Source organism: Fusarium pseudograminearum, chromosome 1 (assembly GCF_000303195.2).
Source record: "Fusarium pseudograminearum CS3096 chromosome 1, whole genome shotgun sequence".
In the NCBI taxonomy this organism is placed as follows: Eukaryota; Fungi; Ascomycota; class Sordariomycetes; order Hypocreales; family Nectriaceae; genus Fusarium; species Fusarium pseudograminearum.
Window position 1 is genome coordinate 43,365 of NC_031951.1, and position 19,397 is coordinate 62,761.

General features: G+C 45.7%; 6 protein-coding genes across 6 annotated transcripts, besides 4 other annotated features; 3 read left to right on the top strand and 3 right to left on the bottom strand.

Moving 5' to 3' along the window:
- Positions 1–317: 317 nt before the first annotated feature.
- Positions 318–345: a repeat region.
- A 192-nt stretch (positions 346–537) lies between these two features.
- On the bottom strand, positions 538–1,798 carry FPSE_07821 (uncharacterized protein; the record flags this gene model as incomplete). Its single annotated transcript, XM_009260939.1, has 3 exons — positions 538–1,308; positions 1,370–1,438; positions 1,493–1,798. 3 exons carry the CDS (start codon positions 1,796–1,798, stop codon positions 538–540), a joined length of 1,146 nt encoding a protein of 381 aa, XP_009259214.1.
- A 1,068-nt stretch (positions 1,799–2,866) lies between these two features.
- Positions 2,867–3,127, top strand: FPSE_07822 (uncharacterized protein; the record flags this gene model as incomplete). The annotated part of the gene is made up of 2 exons (XM_009260940.1): positions 2,867–2,977; positions 3,077–3,127. The coding sequence occupies 2 exons, from the start codon at positions 2,867–2,869 to the stop codon at positions 3,125–3,127; spliced, it is 162 nt and encodes a 53-aa protein (XP_009259215.1).
- A 1,671-nt stretch (positions 3,128–4,798) lies between these two features.
- On the bottom strand, positions 4,799–9,177 carry FPSE_07823 (uncharacterized protein; the record flags this gene model as incomplete). Its single annotated transcript, XM_009260941.1, has 14 exons — positions 4,799–5,018; positions 5,077–5,451; positions 5,510–5,593; positions 5,655–6,273; positions 6,324–6,388; positions 6,445–6,495; positions 6,543–6,614; positions 6,662–6,785; positions 6,851–7,174; positions 7,236–7,401; positions 7,467–8,431; positions 8,487–8,766; positions 8,830–9,044; positions 9,099–9,177. The coding sequence occupies 14 exons, from the start codon at positions 9,175–9,177 to the stop codon at positions 4,799–4,801; spliced, it is 3,639 nt and encodes a 1,212-aa protein (XP_009259216.1).
- A 1,413-nt stretch (positions 9,178–10,590) lies between these two features.
- Positions 10,591–11,352, top strand: FPSE_07824 (uncharacterized protein; the record flags this gene model as incomplete). Its single annotated transcript, XM_009260942.1, has 1 exon — positions 10,591–11,352. One exon carries the CDS (start codon positions 10,591–10,593, stop codon positions 11,350–11,352), a length of 762 nt encoding a protein of 253 aa, XP_009259217.1.
- A 49-nt stretch (positions 11,353–11,401) lies between these two features.
- Positions 11,402–11,430: a microsatellite.
- A 626-nt stretch (positions 11,431–12,056) lies between these two features.
- Positions 12,057–12,091: a repeat region.
- Positions 12,092–12,113: 22 nt separating this feature from the next.
- Positions 12,114–12,220: a repeat region.
- A 1-nt stretch (position 12,221) lies between these two features.
- Positions 12,222–13,190, bottom strand: FPSE_07825 (uncharacterized protein; the record flags this gene model as incomplete). Its single annotated transcript, XM_009260943.1, has 1 exon — positions 12,222–13,190. One exon carries the CDS (start codon positions 13,188–13,190, stop codon positions 12,222–12,224), a length of 969 nt encoding a protein of 322 aa, XP_009259218.1.
- Positions 13,191–13,417: 227 nt separating this feature from the next.
- Positions 13,418–14,452, top strand: FPSE_07826 (uncharacterized protein; the record flags this gene model as incomplete). The annotated part of the gene is made up of 2 exons (XM_009260944.1): positions 13,418–13,842; positions 13,903–14,452. 2 exons carry the CDS (start codon positions 13,418–13,420, stop codon positions 14,450–14,452), a joined length of 975 nt encoding a protein of 324 aa, XP_009259219.1.
- Positions 14,453–19,397: the final 4,945 nt, after the last annotated feature.

The following is a 19,397-nucleotide window of genomic DNA, read 5'->3' on the forward strand; positions in this document are numbered from 1 at the left end:
GACCTATAGATGCTGTAGGAGGGAGTATTTTTGCCATAATCGCTGGATACTAAGCTGTAGTTAATATTTTATAAGTAACGTACTAAAATATCTTACTTAGAAAAGTTTTAAAAGCTATACAGAGTATTATTAATTACCTGAGATTTATACTATATTTATCTATTATTAAAACACCTGTTATTTAAAGTGGTAACACCTGTTGTTTAGAGTGGTAACACCTTTGTAAGTGGTGCCACCTTACTACATAGAGTCTTATGATAGAGGACTGGCAGAGACTAACCTTATAAGTATTAATCCCTTGACCTTAAGTAAGTACCATTTTTAAAATAGAAAATATTATATATAGTAGTTAAGCTAAATTAATTATAGGCTTGTATAGAAATCATAGTACAGGTTCTTCTACAGACTTATATAATTAATATTATTCGTTGTACTTCAGTTGGATTTACAACATTTACAGATTTTGATTCACTTTGCTGTATTGGTCTTTCTGAAATAAATCTGATATATTGTATTTTCGGCCCAGGTCAATGTATCTCAGATATGTCCCTCAGTCGCTCGCCTCTGCTCATCCAGCCGCTTCGATTCCGCCTGCTTCTCACTCGCTAGCTGCATCAAGTCAGGGTACCATCTCTTCCCAACCCTAGGGTAAGTCGTGAGGTGGTTAACAAAGATGTTGTCCCCAATGCAATTATTGAAAAGCCCCGAGAAGAATGTCTCTGCCTCTGTAGTCGCAACCTGGTCAGGGACTAAGTCCTTGATGTGATGCGGGACGTCTACCGAGACGTCATCAATCGTAAGACGAGGATTGACAAATTGGAAGAAGGGTAAAGAGATCCGAGGGCCCAGACTCTTGCCATCGCCATCTACAAAACCCTGTGGTTTCAGAATTACTCGATGAGTTGTAGCCACGCAGACTCCACCAGTGATTACTTCCAACAACCGACCAATGTTAACTACCAACGCTCCAGGCACGGGGGGTACCGGAACCCAGTGTCCTAACTTGTTTTGAACTTCCAGGCAATTGTGAGTTCCACCCTGAAGTAAATATGTCATGAAGGCGATGTCCTTATGAGGGCCTATACCATGACTCCCATCCTCAGCGGCAGGATTCAAGGATGGTGGAAGATATCTTGTGGGTTTCAAGCGGCTAAACAGAGGCTGTCCGAGAAGCTTAGTCAGTGTGTCAAGGGGCATTTCCAATGCTTCTGCTATCAGTTTGGCGAATTCAATAGAAAAGTCTTGAAGTTGCGAATGATAAGCTTCCAAAACATCGCGGAAGCCAGGTACTGAGACTTCGTCCGGCCACTAGTTGTGAAAAATGATTGGTATCGGCCTTACTTTAGGTTGAACAAGTGCCTTTACTTACCTGGCTCGGGCCCTGTAGATGAAGATAGACAGGCTCCTCTGGCCCCAGCTCGGGAAGATTAGGACCTAACTTAAGAACAACATCAGAACCTTGAAGTTAATTCACAAAGGGCATGAAGTGTACCAGAATGGACTCCAGGTAATCCGTTCCTGAGGCAGTACTCTCGCTGTTGATCCTGCTGTAGCCAAGAAAGCGTTTACTGTGTACATTTTCAATATCGAGCTTCTTTTCGGTCGGGAGGTCAAAGAACTGCGCAGATAGGCGCAAGGCATCCTGCTGCAGTTTGTGTGGTATCGGAGGATCTCTGACTTGAAAAAACCCAACTTCAACTAAAGCATCTCGGAGCTCCGCAAGGAATGCGGGTTTGGTGCTAGGAGATAGGGAAGATGGGTAGTCAAGGACAGGGATTGAAGTGAAATTGCTGGCCATGACGCATATACCAAGATAAAGAAGGAATTTAAGACACTATGCTAACGATCAGGTCGAATTAACAAGCGAGATATTGTAGGGAAGTATGCTATTAGACTTAAATATAATCATTCTTTACAGGTGGTACCACCTATGTAATAGTGATGCGATATTTACCTATCTAATCCCAACAGGATTGATTCAAGTAACACTTGTGGTGGCACCACCTAATTCTATGTTACCACTACAGTAAATGCCTCAGGGGTAACGGCAAGTTCAGTCATCAGCTCTGCATTGTTTGACTGCAGCATCGTTGGTTATGGCATGATTCCAATAGTTATGGTACGATATATCGAGGCTGGGAAGTAAGATAGATAGAGAAGTCTGTCATACAGGTTGTGATAGGTTTGCAGCTTCTTTCCATTTAGTATATCTCTGAGGCCCGAGGATTGGGATCGTGATGGCTTAAACGGGGAACCGTGGAGGTGTTGTACAATGGTCATTGTTACTAAAAAGAAAAGAAACAGTTGTTGGAATTGTGTTGATATGGACAGACCTGTAGTTCTTATTCTTACCAAATGGCCAGCTGCGGCAAGGTTCGGTGATCTTTTTGCTATTGTCTCCACTTGGTCCCAGAAGTCCATGATATTCAGGTAGGCCTTTCAGATTGCGGGACTTTGCTATAAAGACAGGTTGACTTCTCTACATCTTAACAATATTCTGGTCTTTATTTCGCTATGAGTTTTGTCATGGATCGTAGTATGAGTAAATCCTTTTGACGTTTTCTCTGATCCATCTCCCTTGCCCCCGTATCTGACATCAACTGTGTTCAAGCTGCCGTGGGAAAGATCAAGTCGAGCACAGCTACCTTCAATATGATAGTCGAAACAGATCACCTCACATTGAGACCTTGCGTCGTTGACGCAAGCGCTGCCAACTTACTGTTAATGGTTTGGCTGATAGGTCCGGTGCTGGCGGCAAGGAAGGTGTTTAAGACATTGACCTAGGGAGGCTCAGATGAACCCACCTTGGCAAATTCAGATTGACACCAATGCTACAGATGTCAGAATTGACTCTGACGGTGAAATAATGGAACAACATGACATTATCCTTATTGTCTATAAGCGTGATGACGAGCAAGCCCAGGTCGAGCCTAACAGGAGCGTCAAACTGGACCACCGCAATGCGGTTGCAGATAGGGTGAAGATCTAAAAGCGTATCGGTGGAAAAATAACCTTCTACCTGCCACGATCCAAGCGATTCATAGCACTAGGGTAGAGTACTGTTGTTTTGGTGTAGTGTGGCGGTGCTGGAGGCCCGACGTCAAGGTTGAGAGACCTCGAGATCTAGTTACTTTAGCATGCTGATAAATATCCTACCTATAGATAAGGGCTAAAGCATGACAGTCCCTCAAGCTTAAGAAAGACATAGTAGGGAATTAATATCTAGGCTTGAGTATTAAAATTGATATCTAGCTGTAAGTAATAAAAAATATATATTTAGTCAAAGAGTCTACAAGACTGATCTAAATATCTATGTAAAGGAATAAGCTAAAGTATATCTTAGTTACTTTTCTATAATTTGGGAATTGATATTATACTTACATAGTCATTTTCAAATATTGAAAAGCAGTTGCCTTCAATATCAATTATGGAAACAATGAAATCTTCCTTATAACTTTCCCAACCAAGCATCGGTCGATGGCAATGAGTATCGGCGCAATATCCTGCATTGTTACATCGAGCCACCAGAGAGGCAGGGTGTCTTGCACGGAGAAGAATAGTCGGGGGAGGAGGCTGTCGGTAACGAATTTCTGAGATGCGTTCTGGTTCCTGAGGCACTATCGGACTCTGGCTTTCGAAATTCGATAGACCTGTATATATGTATCGGACAGGCCAAGGCGATGGTCGCCACGTTGCAATCATTCTTTGATTATGTATCATGCAAGGACCTACGCCATTGTGGCTATTTGCATTAGAGTCTGGCCGCTTCGAGACATGTTCAATTCGCAGCTGATAGCTTGGAAACATCGTGTGGATCATTATGATTCCTTCCACGTTCAGCGGCGAAAGTTCGTTTCTCGCAATGATAAGTGCAATTTCGAGTGATATCAGACCACCTAACGACCAACCACCCAGTAATATCCCCCCCCCTGGGCTTTACAGCACGTATCAGGTCAAGGTACACCTTGGCCATCTCTGGTATGCCTCCAGGCCAGGCCTTCGCAGAATCGCAACACCGGTTACGGATTCCATAGACGTTACGATCCAGAGGATTGAGGAGGAAATATTTGGATATATCTCCGTCATCGCCGTGAATCAAGAATAGCGGCAGATTTGAAGAATGTATAGATGTCCCCTGAATGAGTATTAGGTCGGGAGAGTTTTCCATTATGTAGTTAAACTCTGAAGACAACTGGGGACATTACTTTATAAATAAATAAATAAGGGTTCAAGTAGGAATGTCAGAGAATAAATAAATAGAGAAAATGGAGATAGCTACTTTACTGTTGTTGTAATAAATGCCCAAGCGTAGACACTTTTGCTGGTCTGGTTAATGACATTGCTGAGTTAACAGCTGCTTACGTATCCTTAGCTAAGGATAAGTGGTACCACTCGCGAGAGTGCCAACAGTCAAGAAAGTGTTACCACCATGAAGACAAGTGTTCTGTAACCATATAGTAAAGATCGAAGAAGCTTTTCCATATTATTCCTTGACCCAATGTCACTAGTCTAGTTATTACAGAAGGAGGGAGGTATGTTATTCCATGCAGCGGCAGTTCCTGAGTTGAGTTAATAAGAATCGTCGACGTCGACATAAACGAAATAAATATCGGAATTTTACCTACAGCGCCAGCTTTCTCGAGTAGTCTGCATAATAGAATTCATATCCTTTCTGATTTCGGGCACCTAAAGAATTATAGTCTTGTGGGGATTGTTATTACCTGCAGCCTTTATGTTCAAGATATATACATTAATTCAATAACTAAATGGACCCAAAGACACTACAGAGTGACTATACCTATTTATCCTGCTGCGAAAACAACTCTTGAAATAGAGACACATCGCGACCAAGAAGGTCCTCTGGACTCCCCTGTTCTACTAGCTTCCCCTGACTGAAAACAAGAATAACATCAAAATCGGCAATTTGTTGCAGTCTGTGAGCGATCGAGATTACTGTACGATCTTTAAAGTCATCTCTTATGATTTTTGAGATAAGACGCTGGCTCTCCTCGTCGGCACTGTTATCGTTAACTGTCAGAAAGTTGGTCTCTTGTACCAATATAGCTAACTACTTACCTGCTGGACACTTCGTCCAAGATGACAATTGGCGACTTCTTTTGTAGAACCCGGCTTAAGCAGAACAGCTGTAGTTGACCATGAGACAATAGCCCATCTTGCATTGTTGCATCAAGGCCTCCCTTGCTGCTGATGATGTCCCATAGCTCAACACGGCGGAGATTGTCCTCGAGCTGCTTGTCCGTAAAACTGGACCGGGGGTCTAAATTCAGACGGACAGTACCATTGAAAATGAGGGCATCTTGTGGAATGCAGATGAGTCTTTCTCTCAAAGTCTTAGCTGGCACATGGGACGTATTGAGTCCATCGATAAGAATAGAACCGCTGTTGATTTTTATCATGCGCTGGAGGCAAAGAATGAGCGAGGTCTTTCCGCTGTAGAATGTTAATGACTTGTAGATAACCACCTATTCGTTTGTCTGTGAATGCTCACCTCCCTGTCCGGCCACAGATGCCCACCTTTTGTCCAGGCTGTACTGTAAAGGTAACATTACGGAGTACTGGACTGACGGATGATCTATGTTCTTATTAGAATCAACAACTTTCTATGCTAAGCGAAAGGCATGAAAAATACTGACAAGTAAGATGCGGAAAGTTCTTTCAGTTCAATTAACCCTGCTTTCGGCCAGGAGTGCGGAGGAGAAGTAACCTGTCCGAGTACATCTTCCTGTGCCGTTTCTTTTTCGAATTGCTGCACGCGGTGAACTGCTCCAATAGATGCTTCCATCATCGTCCACCATGTGAGCAATGACTGAATGCTCTGGCTAAAGGTAGTCAAGTTGACAAAAGCCAAGCCAATGTACCCAGCACCGGATGAACCTCGTAGTTTGATAGTGATTCCCATCATAAGAATTGCCATTGCTCCGATGACAAGATTGAGCACCAGAGTAAGCCATCTCTGCGCACAGTAGAGGAGGTAAAAGGGTCCCTGCGAGCAGTCGAGTCTCTCCGCGTTGATACTCTGGCACTGCGTGTGTGTACCAAATGCTCGGATTGTTGCCAAGCCTGAAAGAGTCTCTGTGAAGTGAGAGTATAACGGTGATTTGGCCTCGAGATCCAGTAGTCGCAGCTGACGCGAGGTCTTCAGATATTGTCGCTGAATGATTGCCAAGATTGCGATAATAAAGGGGAAAGTAATTGCCATCCACTTGGTACCGATAGAGAGCATGACGAATTGGACCAAGGCAGAGGTAAAGGCTTCATGCAGTTAGTATAGAGAAGATAAAACATTATTTGCAATCACGAACCGAACAAAGCTTGGACTCCTGTGAGCGGAATTTCAAGGTCCACCTTTTCCATATCTTGACTGAAGCTTGAATGAATAGTTAGTATTTCCAAAGACATTCAAAAGCTGGATCATGGGCATACTGGTTCGTGATTGTGCCTATATCGACGCTTTCAAAGTATGACATAGGTGCCCTATGTTTGTTAGTAAACAAGACACATCCACGCCCTGTAATACTTACCGTGCCACTGTTTTCAGGAGTATCCCGTGTAGGCCCTGCGCGGACCGCTGCACCATCAATACCATTACAAGCCTAATAGCGTTAGCCTCGCGTCTCCAAGTATTACCATATTTACAAACCAAGTGACGACACTGTGGGTGACAAGGGCTAGAACTGCGCAAAGTATGTACACTCCAATGTATTTGGCCAGATCCCCGTATGGGTGCTTCGCATCATACTGAGTCCACTGGTTCACCCAGATAGCTGCGTGTTATTTCACGTTAGACTAGTTGTTGCGATGAGCAGAAAAGCAAATGGGGTGATCTTACTAGGGAAGTTCTGCCAGAAGCTGTAGACTAGCGACAGGAAGAATGATAGGGCGAAGAAGCCCATGCCCGTCGACCTCAAATAGAATATCATCGAGGACAATGTGGGAACTGATTTCTGAGCAAGTTCATGCTCCTGGGATGTTTCAGCGGATTGGTTGGACTCGTGATTTGCGTCTTCTTCCTGTTTCTTTGGTCCGTTCTGCCCTCTGCTGTAAGTAGAAGCTTCAATTTCATCGTCCTGCATGTCTTTTTGCGTGTTTCTCAGTTGTGCTTCTCCTTCTTTGTTCAAATCTAGGGTATAATCCGCATATTTATTCGAGTTTCCTGTGCAATCATTGCTGGCATCAGACATACACTATACGAGCGGTAGATACGAATAACTTACCAGGCTTTCCAGTGGTACATATGACTGTTGTTCCGAGCTCGCGGAGCAAGCCACTGGAAGAGAATAGGTTACCTGAGACAGATTTCTCTGTCTTGGGGTCCAAGGCACTAAAGGTATCATCCAATAGAAGAAGTCTCCGGCGAGAATACAATGCTCTTGCTAGTGCCTAACAGAAAGGAATGACCATGTGAGTTGCGAATATTGGACAAGACTGAACCCATCAAGACTTACCACTCGCTGCCTTTGTCCACCGCTGAGAGTCCCTCCCTCATAACCAACTTTTGTTTGGTCACCAGCAGATAGCTGTGCGAGGTCCTCTGAAAGAGCACAAGCGTGTATGACCCGCTTGTACAGATCCTCGTCCCAATCCCTGCCATTCAACACACACTCTTTGACCGAGATATCGGGAAGCCATGGCGACTGCTGGCAGTATGCAATGCTTGTGGTGGAGATGTGAAATGTGTTGGCCTTGAGGGAGGCTTCGCCCAGGATGGCGTACAGGAGAGAGGACTTTCCACTGCCAACCGGTCCAGATATCACACAAAATGAGCCTTGTTCAATACAAAGATTAATTTGAGACAGAACTGCTTTCTCCTGGCCCTTCCAACGCACACTCCCGTCCCTGATGACCAAGATATAGTCAGAAGGTGCAATCTTTGGAGCAATTATCGAGATTTCTTCTGCCGAAATGGACGATGCTACTGAGTCTTGTCCTTCCGCATCGGTAGGACCAGTGATATTCTCCGACACAAGATAGTTCTCGACCCTCGCAAAGCAGCTTATTCCAGAGAATATAGCTGGAACCGATGTGAGGAAGATATAAACCGAGCTGGAGAGGATACTAAACAAGGACAAACTTGTGAAGGCATTCGACGAGGCCAGGCCAGGTTTTCCCTGTGCTTTTTGCATCAGAACGTAGATTGTGAATCCAAGAACAGGGCTGATGGTAGCTGTAGCTGTTGAGAAGACCTGGCAGCCGATGAATAGCAGCTTGGTGGCACGTGAAATATTGACCTCTTTAACACGCATGGCCTGGAGAATGGAAGTAAGCGCGTCTTCAAACCCCGACATCTTGACGCCTCTCATATTGCGCAACATATCTGTTGTTGATCCAATCCTGCGTTCAATGGCTCCAATCCATTCTTTCTGGTGAGGGTCAATCTTCATACTAAGTAAAACTGTTCCCACAATAGCGACTAAGACGAGATTAGCAGTTGCAATTCTTGTGTTGTTCTTAGAGGATTTTCTTACCTATGACAATTATCACAGGTGCCAAGGAACCCAGAGCAACCTCACGCTGGAGCAAAAATATCGCTACACCAAACTCGGCGGGTGTTGCCCAGATTTCGTGGACAAACTGCAGACCCTGTCCGATTCTTTCGACGTCTGTGCTCATCAAAGTGAGAGCAGCCGATTCCTTTGCTTCAACAAGATCCAGTGTCAAGGTTCTGTCATATATCAACGACACGAGACTAGCGCGAATCATGGTGATGAGTCGGTAGTTTTGATGTTGTGCCAATGCTGTAAATACCTTGTCTTGTTAGCTATTGGGAGCGAACCCAGTTTCAACGTATCCTGGGGTCTTTAAACATACCGCTCGGCCACCATAGACTACCAAGTAAGCACCGATCAATCCATAGCCCTCGGCATCGGAGACGGGAGTAGATGGCTCGCTAAACCATCGGATAGTGCGCTTCAGCAACAGTGGTTGGGATGTAACAAACAGAGCTGTGAACAAGCGACATAGGCCACCTCTGAGAAGGGTCATCGGATACGCTTGGAGAGATTGAAGCATCAGGGACTGGGGATCTATAAGATTAAGTTAGAAAGCTGTGTTGTACATTTGTTTCGCCCCTGACTTACTGCTTTCCCATCGTTCATAAACCTTGGGCACAGCATAGCTAGTCAGAACCTTGCGATCAACACGCGGAAGGTTTCCCATATGTAACACATGTTTGCGTCCCAGTATGAATAATGGATTGAGCCACCAGAAAAAACTGCGATTCAATATGCCCACAATCTCTTCCTTTGATCGACACGCTTCTTTTGCATTAGCAACAGCAGTTTTTGTGAGTGATTCAAAAACCAAGAGTAATATGTTAATAGGCAAAGCAGCTGTGGTTAAGATAGAGATAGCGCGCGGTTGATCCATCAACCACATAGTCCGCACTCTGGTGACATCGCAAAGCAGGATTAGAAGGGTCAATATACCGAGGAGACTAGAGGGACGCCGCGAACGGCAATGCTCAAAATATGAGAGTACGGATCCCCCCATGCACCCAACAAAAGCCAGTGCCGCCGCTGGCACAGTTCCAGCAGTTGTGAAGGCGGCGATACTAGCCCACAGAATGAGCTGGGCCAGTTTAGCAACTGCATAAAGAGTCCATAACGCCTATCACTTTAAGTTCACTATCCTTTCCAATGCAGAGCATATGGCATACCTCTTTGATTAGGCACAGCCTGTCCACGCGGATTGTCTTGGGTCTGTTCAGTAAGAATTTCAGACGAACTAGCAGCATAAGCAGGAAAAGTGACCATGGTAAAATGTCAAGAAAACATTCTTCAAAGAGCGCTGTAAAGTCAAATGCTCTAATGCTGGGATCAACACGGGGACCAATTGTATTGTCCATATTGGAGGCGTTAATAATTTGTTCTATTCAACTCAGGATCTAGCATTCTACTTCCCTCAGGATATTTTATTCACATCACACAAGACTGAGACTTGTGGCACCACCTACATACCCGCGGACGTATAGTTTTCCGGAACGTTGTAACTAGAACTAGACCCATACAATACACAGGTGGCACCACTATTTTTCTCACGTACCACTGATGCTATCAACAAGCCTTGAACTCTCACAAAAGGATATGTCTAGGGTACCACTTTCACTAACAGCTGCCAATCTTTTACTTCTTAACTGGCCAACCACCTTTAATCGAGCGCTACAAAGTGCCGGTTGGGAAATTGGACGGGCTAAAATCCATCCAATCGATTAATCTATTGGACAAACTCAAATACACACACCCACATAGGACTCGTTTAGCGTCGGCATGTTAGTTGTGCCGACTCTACCTTGCAAGGAGACGTGGCACGAGCGTAACTTTCATGGCCCCGATATCTTCCACGCGGCCTAGTCATTCAACAGCTGCTGTCATCAACAGCTAGATTTCCCAAAATAGAGCATGCCAAAGAGGATTTAACGAGCCTTGATTTTCTATCTAATCGAGGGGAAATTGGAGCGCTGTTTTGTTCAACAGAGCAGCTTTGCACGTGACTCTAGCTCGACCAATCACGGCGCAGCATTTGCTGACAGCTGCAGACAACCTCGCTACCCAAGTCAATTTCAATACCAATATGACAGAAACCACCATATTCTACAAGTCCCATAACCCTGGTGGTGAAAGCATACTCCTAATCCATGGCGGATTCTCCGACGGCAGCGAATGGGACGGTGTATGGCCCCTCCTCGCAGAGCACAATTACCATCTCCTCCTTCCTGATATGCCCTCTCACGGAAACTCAGTTGATATCCATCCATTCGAGATTGACGATACTGTCCGTCGATTAGCAGCGCTGATCAAGGCCGAAGCGCGAGGAGGTCTCGCTCATGTGGTTGGTATCAGCATTGGTGGCCACATTGCCGCAGCTTTGGCATCACAGCACCCGTCTTATGTCCTTTCCCTCATCGTATCAGGCTTCAACATATTTACGCCTAACCTATTCACGCCTGTTTTACCACTGTTTGTTTACGGAGTTCAGCGAGGTAGCGGGTTTGCGCGACAGCCATTCGCCGAATGGGACCGTTTTTGTCGGGGTCTCGGGTCTCTTGCCTTGACACAAGATGTATTTAATATCTTGATATCCTCGCGAGAGCTTCAAACGATTGAATGTCGTACGTTGGTGGTCGCTGCCACGCGGCCTGGAGTTTCGGCAGACAATATTGATCATTCTCGCCGGCTTTTCGAAACTGTAGTGGCAGGAAACGGGAGTCAAGTTGTCCAGCATTGGGGAATGCGGCACCCATGGAACGAGGAAGAGCCCAAGGTTTTCGCGGACATGGTAAAACGCTGGATTATAACCCAAGAGCTACCAGATGGGTTTGAGGTAATCCCTTGAATTATTCGAAAGAAGCGAGGCGTCTTTTATAGATCTGGTATGATGACATTGTATGTATGTATGTATGTATGTATGTATCAGCTTATCCCCTAAGAAGTATCTCTTTACTTGTAGCTTACCCTATAGTAGCTGCCAAGCACTTTATATAGGACAGTAATGCATCTAGTCTTATTAGAAGTTCCCTCCAGTAGCGTTTCTATCTAGTTTATCCAGTATATTATTAGCATAAAGGCATATTACTCTTAAAAGTGTATCCTATTAATAGGAATATATCCCTCTACACCCTAAAATCCTCTTATACAGATAGATTAAGTATTTTTCTATACCTAAAGGCAGGAGAACTATAACCACTAAGGTCGCCAGTAGCTACAACCCTAGAACTATACATTCTTAAGGAAACGCCTAACAGGGGAAAACCTCGAGGTATCTAGAACGCTGCTCTATAGATAGCAATTACCCCCTTCCACGATCTCTAGGCAAGGGCCCAGCTGTTTATTTCTAGTAGTGTCTAGTAAGATGTCTCCTTGAGGGTCACTTGTGATCCAGGCATTAGCTGAGGCTGTAGAAAGAAAGAGGTTCTCTGGGCAGTATGAGTACTGCAGAGGTCGGTGGTCATGCAGCATTTAAGCTGCAAAAGGGGTAGTAATCTATTTAAGAACTAACTAATAGTATGTAGGTATAAAGGAAAGATTTTTACAGGAGAGAATTATAATAATATTATAATAGTAAAATAATAATACAGTCTAGGGTAGTTAAAGCTCTTTAAATATAGTATTTATATTACTATATAAAGTAATTTAATCTTTTTAAATTAAGTACTTTAAATCTATATTTTATTTTAATAAGAAACTATATTTAGTATATAAAACTTATCTAACTAGCTTTAGTATCCGCCTAACTTCAGCTGTAATTAATTCTGGCTCTGTAGCTTCAATATGGTGACCACTTTTCTTCGCCTGGATAAACCGTGCACTATGCGAGAGCTGAAGGATTTCTCGCTGCAACTGCCTATCAACGCAGGCAAAGTGCTCTAAAAGCGACTCTATCTCCTCCGCTCCCTGATGCATTACAACTGATGTCTTAAATAATCGTCGGAGATCTCGTGTTATGTCTCCTCGCATTACAGTAATGGGATTTGGGCTAAGTATGTGCTTTTGTAACTGTTCTCGATCCGCAAGGGCTCTCGCGCTGGACTCCATATTTTCCAACTCGGAGATGGCTGCCGATGGCTTGTCGCTTGTATTCGTCGTAGTGCCGGACTCGTACTTCAGAATTGCCTCCACCTCTGCCTGGCTATACTGGTGATCTTGGTAAAGCCCTGTTGACACAAGACTATTCAGACCACTCAAGCTAGTGGTGAGATGGCTTGAAACTATAAGCTTTTGGTGTGTCTTCTCCTGGTTGGATTCGACAAACAACATCCCGACAACGGATTGCTTGGGGCTAGGAAGACGAGCAAGAAATTCCCGAGTAATGATAGCACCATATGAGTGAGTAATTAAGATGAAAGGCGGCTCAACACCAACGGTTTCAAACAACCTTTCCAGTTCAAACGCCATACTGGATGCTGTGCGAGGAAACACCACGGCATGTCCGCTGCGGCCTAGCCCAGCCCGATCATAGCAGTAGACACGGAGCGTCGGGCATAAGAGACGTTGAACGACAGTCCACCAGCGGGTGGTTGCAGCGGCACCACACTCTATGATAGCAACGGGCTGCTTAGGGGTTGTTCTTGGTGGGCCACGGACGGAAAGGAAGAGTTGTTGTGGTTGAGGGGCGTCGATGTTGACAGAGACTAACTCCTCGCGATAGTGGTCTAGTTCCCAGGGATTGTTCATTCTGAAAGCTGTTTGGGTAAAAACATATGTAACCAGTGCTACCTGGCAGCGTATTCTATATATCTTTAAGCTATGGGAAATGTCCAAGATCATATCAGATCTTCGTGGTGGAACCACAAAGGTGGCACCACTTGGTGGTGATAGCTTGCCTCCGCCCACATTCCTTATTCAAAGACATACTTAACACGCATGCTCTGGCCGCATAGTCGTAAAGCAACTTCGCTGAAATGTCCCAGATAATCGACGCTCTTGTTATCGGCGGCGGCCCGGCAGGGCTGGGTGCTGCCCTTGGTCTCTGCCGCCAAAACCATAGCGTGGTTCTACTCGACAGTGTCTCATATCGCAACACTATTGATACAATACCCGACAACCGGATGCATATGGTGGCGACCTGGGACCATCGACGTCCAGACGAATTCCGTGTCGCTGCACGCAAGGAGTTGCAACGGTACGAACGATTCAAGTACATGGAGGCCGAGGTTGTTTCTGTCCGACAAACCACAAGCACCCAAGGTGGAAAGCTCGAGGCTCTTTTTAACGCAAAGGCAGCTGATGGCACTGAATACGCCGCACGTAAGCTCATTCTGGCAACAGGCGTCAAAGACGCTTTTCCAAAGATTGAAGGATTTTCTGAATGTTGGGCTAAAGGAATGTATGTTTTATCTCCAAATTCCAACGAACTCTGTATAGCAAGAGAGACTAAATACAGAAGCTTCCATTGCCTATTTTGCCATGGATACGAGGATCGTAACTCCCAGTCCGTCGGAGTTCTAGCGGTTGGTGAATGTGCCGAAACATTGACTGTTGCACGTATGGCTCGCGCAGCCCATCAGTTCTCGCGATCCATCACCATATATACCAATGGCAACTCCGAACTAGGCGATCAGGTTTACCGACTTCTTGGCAAGGAAGGCTGGTGTTCAATAAACAACCTAGGAATCAAGAAGGTGTACATGCCACAAAAGACGCCTGCTTCGCCAATTACGGTGCAGGTCGAGTTATCTGATGGAACTACAAAAACAGAAGACTTTCTGGTCCATAAGCCGGCTACTGTGCAGGCTAGTGCATTATACACCCAGCTTGGACTGCAACTTACCGCTGAAGGAGATATCAAAGTCAAGGAACCCATGTTTGAAACTTCAAAGGCTGGTGTTTTTGCAGTTGGGGATTGTGCATCGCCGAATAAATTTGTTAGTTCTGCTAGTACATCGGGAGGATTTGCTGGGGCTGGGGCTGCGATGCAGTTGCAAGCTGGGTTCTAGATTAGGCATTCTTTTCAATTGAAGCATTTACAATAGCTATATCCACGCTAAAAGATGGTGACTTTGTGAGGCTACTCCTCTAGCTAAGAATATGAGTTTCAAGCCAACAAAAGGGTGTTACGTATGGCGGAAAAGTTATGTCAGGTAAAAGCTTTATTAGGCTAATTAGGCACTGCTGGCTGGTGACATCAGTTATTCTATAGTGTAAAGGAATCGGGTCAGATCAAATTGTACGGGGCGGATACCCTAGATTACTGCAGGCAGCTAATAAGACTCTATTTACAAAGCCTGTTACAGGGGATGTTTACAGAGAGGCTAGTTGTTATCACAGGGGGCTAGATTACAGTATAGCCAGCTAACTTACCACAATGCAGGGTTGGAAAATAGTATAGTAATAGTAATACTAAAAAATTTCCAACCCTACTATAATAAATATTAATATTACAGCCGCACTGCATTTACTGTTTTCGGCCTCAAAACTCGTTACATAAGAGGCAGGAAAAGTGTAATACGAACGAACGAATGTGTGTGTTAATATTAGACTTTGTATATTTCGGTGGCACCACTACCTACGTACATGGTGTTGGGGAAGCAGTGGTACGATGATACCACTGATTCGAAAGTGGGACATACTCTGCATTGGTCAATATACTCTAACAAGGCGAGCATGATGGCAGGATACTCATTAGCGATGCTATTCTCTCCATATGGAAGGAATCTGGAACAATTGTAGCAGTAGCAATAGCAGAATAATTTTGTTTTACCCTCCATTCAAATCGATAACTTTCTAGAAAATTTACAGTCAACAAACGGACCGAAGATTGAGAGCATGGCTCTTTTAAACGGAAAATCAACTTTCCCTAACGGCGACAATTCCTCAATCGAGTCGCCCAACAGGTATACAGAACACGAGATGGTATTACTACTCCCCATAGATTGAAAAAAATGTACTAAAACCCCCAATTAGCCTATCCCATCAGACTGGCAACGCTATCTGATTGATATTGACCATGCTGCCGTTTCCCTATTCGAATCGCCTAGGCCAGATGACCCAGTGGCAACTGTAAAGTCTACTCATCGTTTCGTTCTTGCGGAAGAAACGCTGCTGGTTTCTATCCCTTCTACGATCTATGCCGCATTCGCTATTATCATGAGCGAGTACTCAAACTCGCAAGACGTTCTGTTTGGCGTTCGAGCAGAGAGTCGAGTCGTGCCGTTTCGAGTGCTTGTGGACAAGAATGACCTGATCAGCAGCTTTCTGGACCAGGTGGCGTCAAAGTGGAAAATGGCCCAGAACTTTCCACCTGACATGCCTGTTCCTGCTGTCCCCAACGTGCTGGCATTTGTCGATGACAAGATGTCGGCATCGGGAAACGGACTGGTATTGGAGGAAAACGAAGCGATCAGCATGGTGATTTCTCTTGATTCGAAAGAAATCACCATTCAAGTACTCTTCAACCCAGCATGTGCTGATCTAGTCGCTGTGCAGAGATTCCTCAAACAGTTGGAAACAGTGTTTCACAAACTTTGCAAGCCATCAGCGGGACAATTGATCAATGAGGTGAAAAGCATCACTGCAGATGATATCAGGGATATGACAACCTGGAACAGCGCTTCTATGACGCCTTACACTCCTGAGTGCATACATGACGTTGTCAAACAGCACGTGCTTGCCGCACCCAACTCATGTGCAGTGCACGGATGGGACGGAGACCTTTCCTACGTTCAACTCGACGAGGAATCATCTCGTTTGGCCAATTATCTCTATCGGAAGGGAGTGCGCCCCCATGACCTGGTTCCTTTGGCATTCTATAAGTCCATCTGGTTCACCATCTGCGCTCTCGCCCTATCGAAGCTAGGCGCGGCTATTGTACCTCTTGATCCGCAATGGCCGAAGGAGCGTCAGATGTACATCATCAACGATATTGAAAGCAGTCGGATTATTACCAACATTCCAAACTCTGCGTCTGCCTATGCAGGTTTGGAGATCATTGATATCAGCCAGCTATCCCAAGCCAACGAACCCGCCACCGCCAGATACCCCGTCACTCCTGAGCATGCTATCTACGCATACTACACATCTGGCACCACCGGCCAGCCCAAGGGTTGCGTTATAGAGCATGGGGCATTTGTCTCCTCTTCGTCAAAGCGAATAAAGTTCTTGGGCCGCAACAAAGACTCTCGCGTCTTGCAAGTGACAACATATACCTTTGACGTTGCCATGGATGATATTTTCTTCACGCTAATGGCCGGTGGTTGTCTCTGCGTTCCTAGTAGGGAGGAGTGTCTCAATGACATCGCTGGGGCTGTTGAAAAGTACAACTGCAATACGCTTCACGTTGCGCCTAGCCTGGCACGGGATTTGCAGCCGAGCCAATTACCCTCGTTACGGGCTTTGATCCTGGGTGGAGAGGCAATGAGTGCAAGTACTCTTCGCACCTGGGCAGGGCATGTTGCACTCTACAACTCGTATGGTCCGACAGAGTGTTGCATTGCGTGCTGCGTGAACCTCATTCAAAGCCCTGATGAAAACCCACGCAACATCGGCCGACCAATAGACTGTTCATATTGGCTGGTCCGACCTGGCGATATCGACACCCTGGCCGCTATTGGGACTGTCGGCGAGATCCTGATTCACGGGCCTAACCTCGGTCGGGGTTACCTCAACAAACCCGAGTTGACTGCCAAGGCCTTTCCTCAGAATATTAGCTGGGCTTCGGAGGTCGGTCTGCCTGCTGAAGCACGATTCTATCGTACGGGTGATCTTGCTCGGTTCAACGCTGATGGCTCTATCTGTCTTTTGGGGCGAATCGATGACCAACTCAAGATACACGGCCAGAGAATTGAGCTAGGCGAGATTGATTATCGGCTCAGTCAATGTCTTCCAGCTGGGATAGAAGCCATTTCTGGCGTGGTCAACTTCCGAGACCGCGAGGTTGCTACGTTGGTGGCATTTATACAGACCGTCAACTCTGACTCAAACTCTGCCAACTCTTCTGGCTCCTTGGCGCTCGTTGATACCGATAATTGGGATCAGTTCCATAGGTTGAGATCTCATGTGATGGAGCAACTGTCACATAATCTGCCCTCTTACATGGTACCCTCAGTCTTTCTGCCTGTTCAGAACTTTCTCTATTTCAATCAAGGAAAGCTCAATCGACGAGGAATGTTTCAACAAGCTTCTCGATTCCGTCTTGATGATATACTCGCCATAAATACCAGTGCAGTTCACAAGGCTGATCATACATCCTCCTGGTCCGCTGAGGCTCTCGTTCTCCGCCAGCTTTGGGCATCTGCTCTTGGGCTTGAAGAGAAGAATATCCATCTCGACAGCAGCTTTGCCGACTTGGGAGGAGATTCTCTTGCGGCCATCAGGTTAGGCATCTTGTGTCGCCCATATGATATCAAACTCTCTGTTGATGACATTCATCAACAATCAACGATCCTTCTGCAGGCAGAGATAAGCGAGAAGAAGAAGAAGCAGAATAGCGAAAAGCGTGAAGTAGCCCAAGAAGCCATTCTTCCAGCAGGTCAACGCTTTGGCCTACTTGACCAAGATGTTGATGTAGGTATGCTATGCGAGCAGACGAGTGCGCAGTGCCATATTGACAGTGGTGCTATCGACGACATCTACCCGGCCAGCCCGTTGCAGGAGTCATTGATGGCACTTTCAATGGATGACAGTCCATATATCAGCCAGTTTGTATTCCGCCTTCCGGACAACCTTGACATGTACAGGTTTCGTAAGGCATGGAAAAGCACCTTCAGTGAGATTCCAATCCTTCGAACCAGGATCATCTACCTGCAAGACTTCGGTACGCTTCAGGTCGTGGTAGATGAGGACATCGAATGGACTGAGCACAAGAATATCAATCTGTCGCAGTTCTTGAAAGATGATCAAGAGAGACTCATGCAAGTTGGAGATCGCCTTATTCGATTTTCTCTTGTCCAGGAATCACCTGGGACCTCCTTCTTGGTCTGGACATGTCATCATGCTTGTCATGATGGGCGAACTGTCGATCAGACTTTAAGAGTTGTTGGGGCGAAATATCTGGATAGGCCAGTGTCGTCTCCAGTTCCTTACCATTACTATATCCAGTTCCAGCAAGACGTATATCGCAGGGACTGGCAAGAGTACTGGACACGAAGCTTGGCTGGTGCATCTGTATCGGCATTTCCAGCCCAAGATAAAGCTGTGCATCAACCTGTGACGGATGCGTCACATCAGTATTCTTTCTCGATGCCAAGGATCAGTACTGAAAGGTCCGATACGCCGGTGTTCTCTCCTTCTTCCATTCTGAGAGCAGCATGGGCTTTGATAGTGTCTCGATATGAAGAATCAGAGGATGTCACTTTCGGCACCATCGTGGGAGCGAATGCTTCTACCATAGCTGATGCAGACGCCATTGTTGGCCCTACCAACAATACCATTCCTGTCAGGGTTTTGGCATCAGAAGGCTGGACTGTGGAAGCTTTTGTGTCTCACGTCAAGCAACAATTCGAATACTCTCCATTCCAACACGTTGGGCTTGCAAACCTCAAAGATCTATCTCCAGAAATGCAAGACATAGTCAACATTCGCAATCTTTTTGTTGTGCAAAGCCATTTCGTCGGACAAACCGGAAGTGAGATGAATCTCGACAGGGTTGCTGTCTCGGCACATGAGGGCTTCAAATACCCTCTTGTTGTGGAATGTTTCCAGGAGAACGCCAGCCAAGTATTGGTCAACTTTATCTACGACTCGCATATCCTGGATCAGAGTCAGATTTCTCGATTGGCCTTGCAGCTTGAGAATACCATTAATCTCCTGGTTCACAATCCTCACAAGACTCTCAACCAAATCGAAATTCTAAGCCCTTCTGATGTCGCTCAGATCTTCGAATGGCAGGCAGACATGCCGTCACCCAGCTCGCTCTGCCTCCATCAGCAATTCTTCACCCAGGTC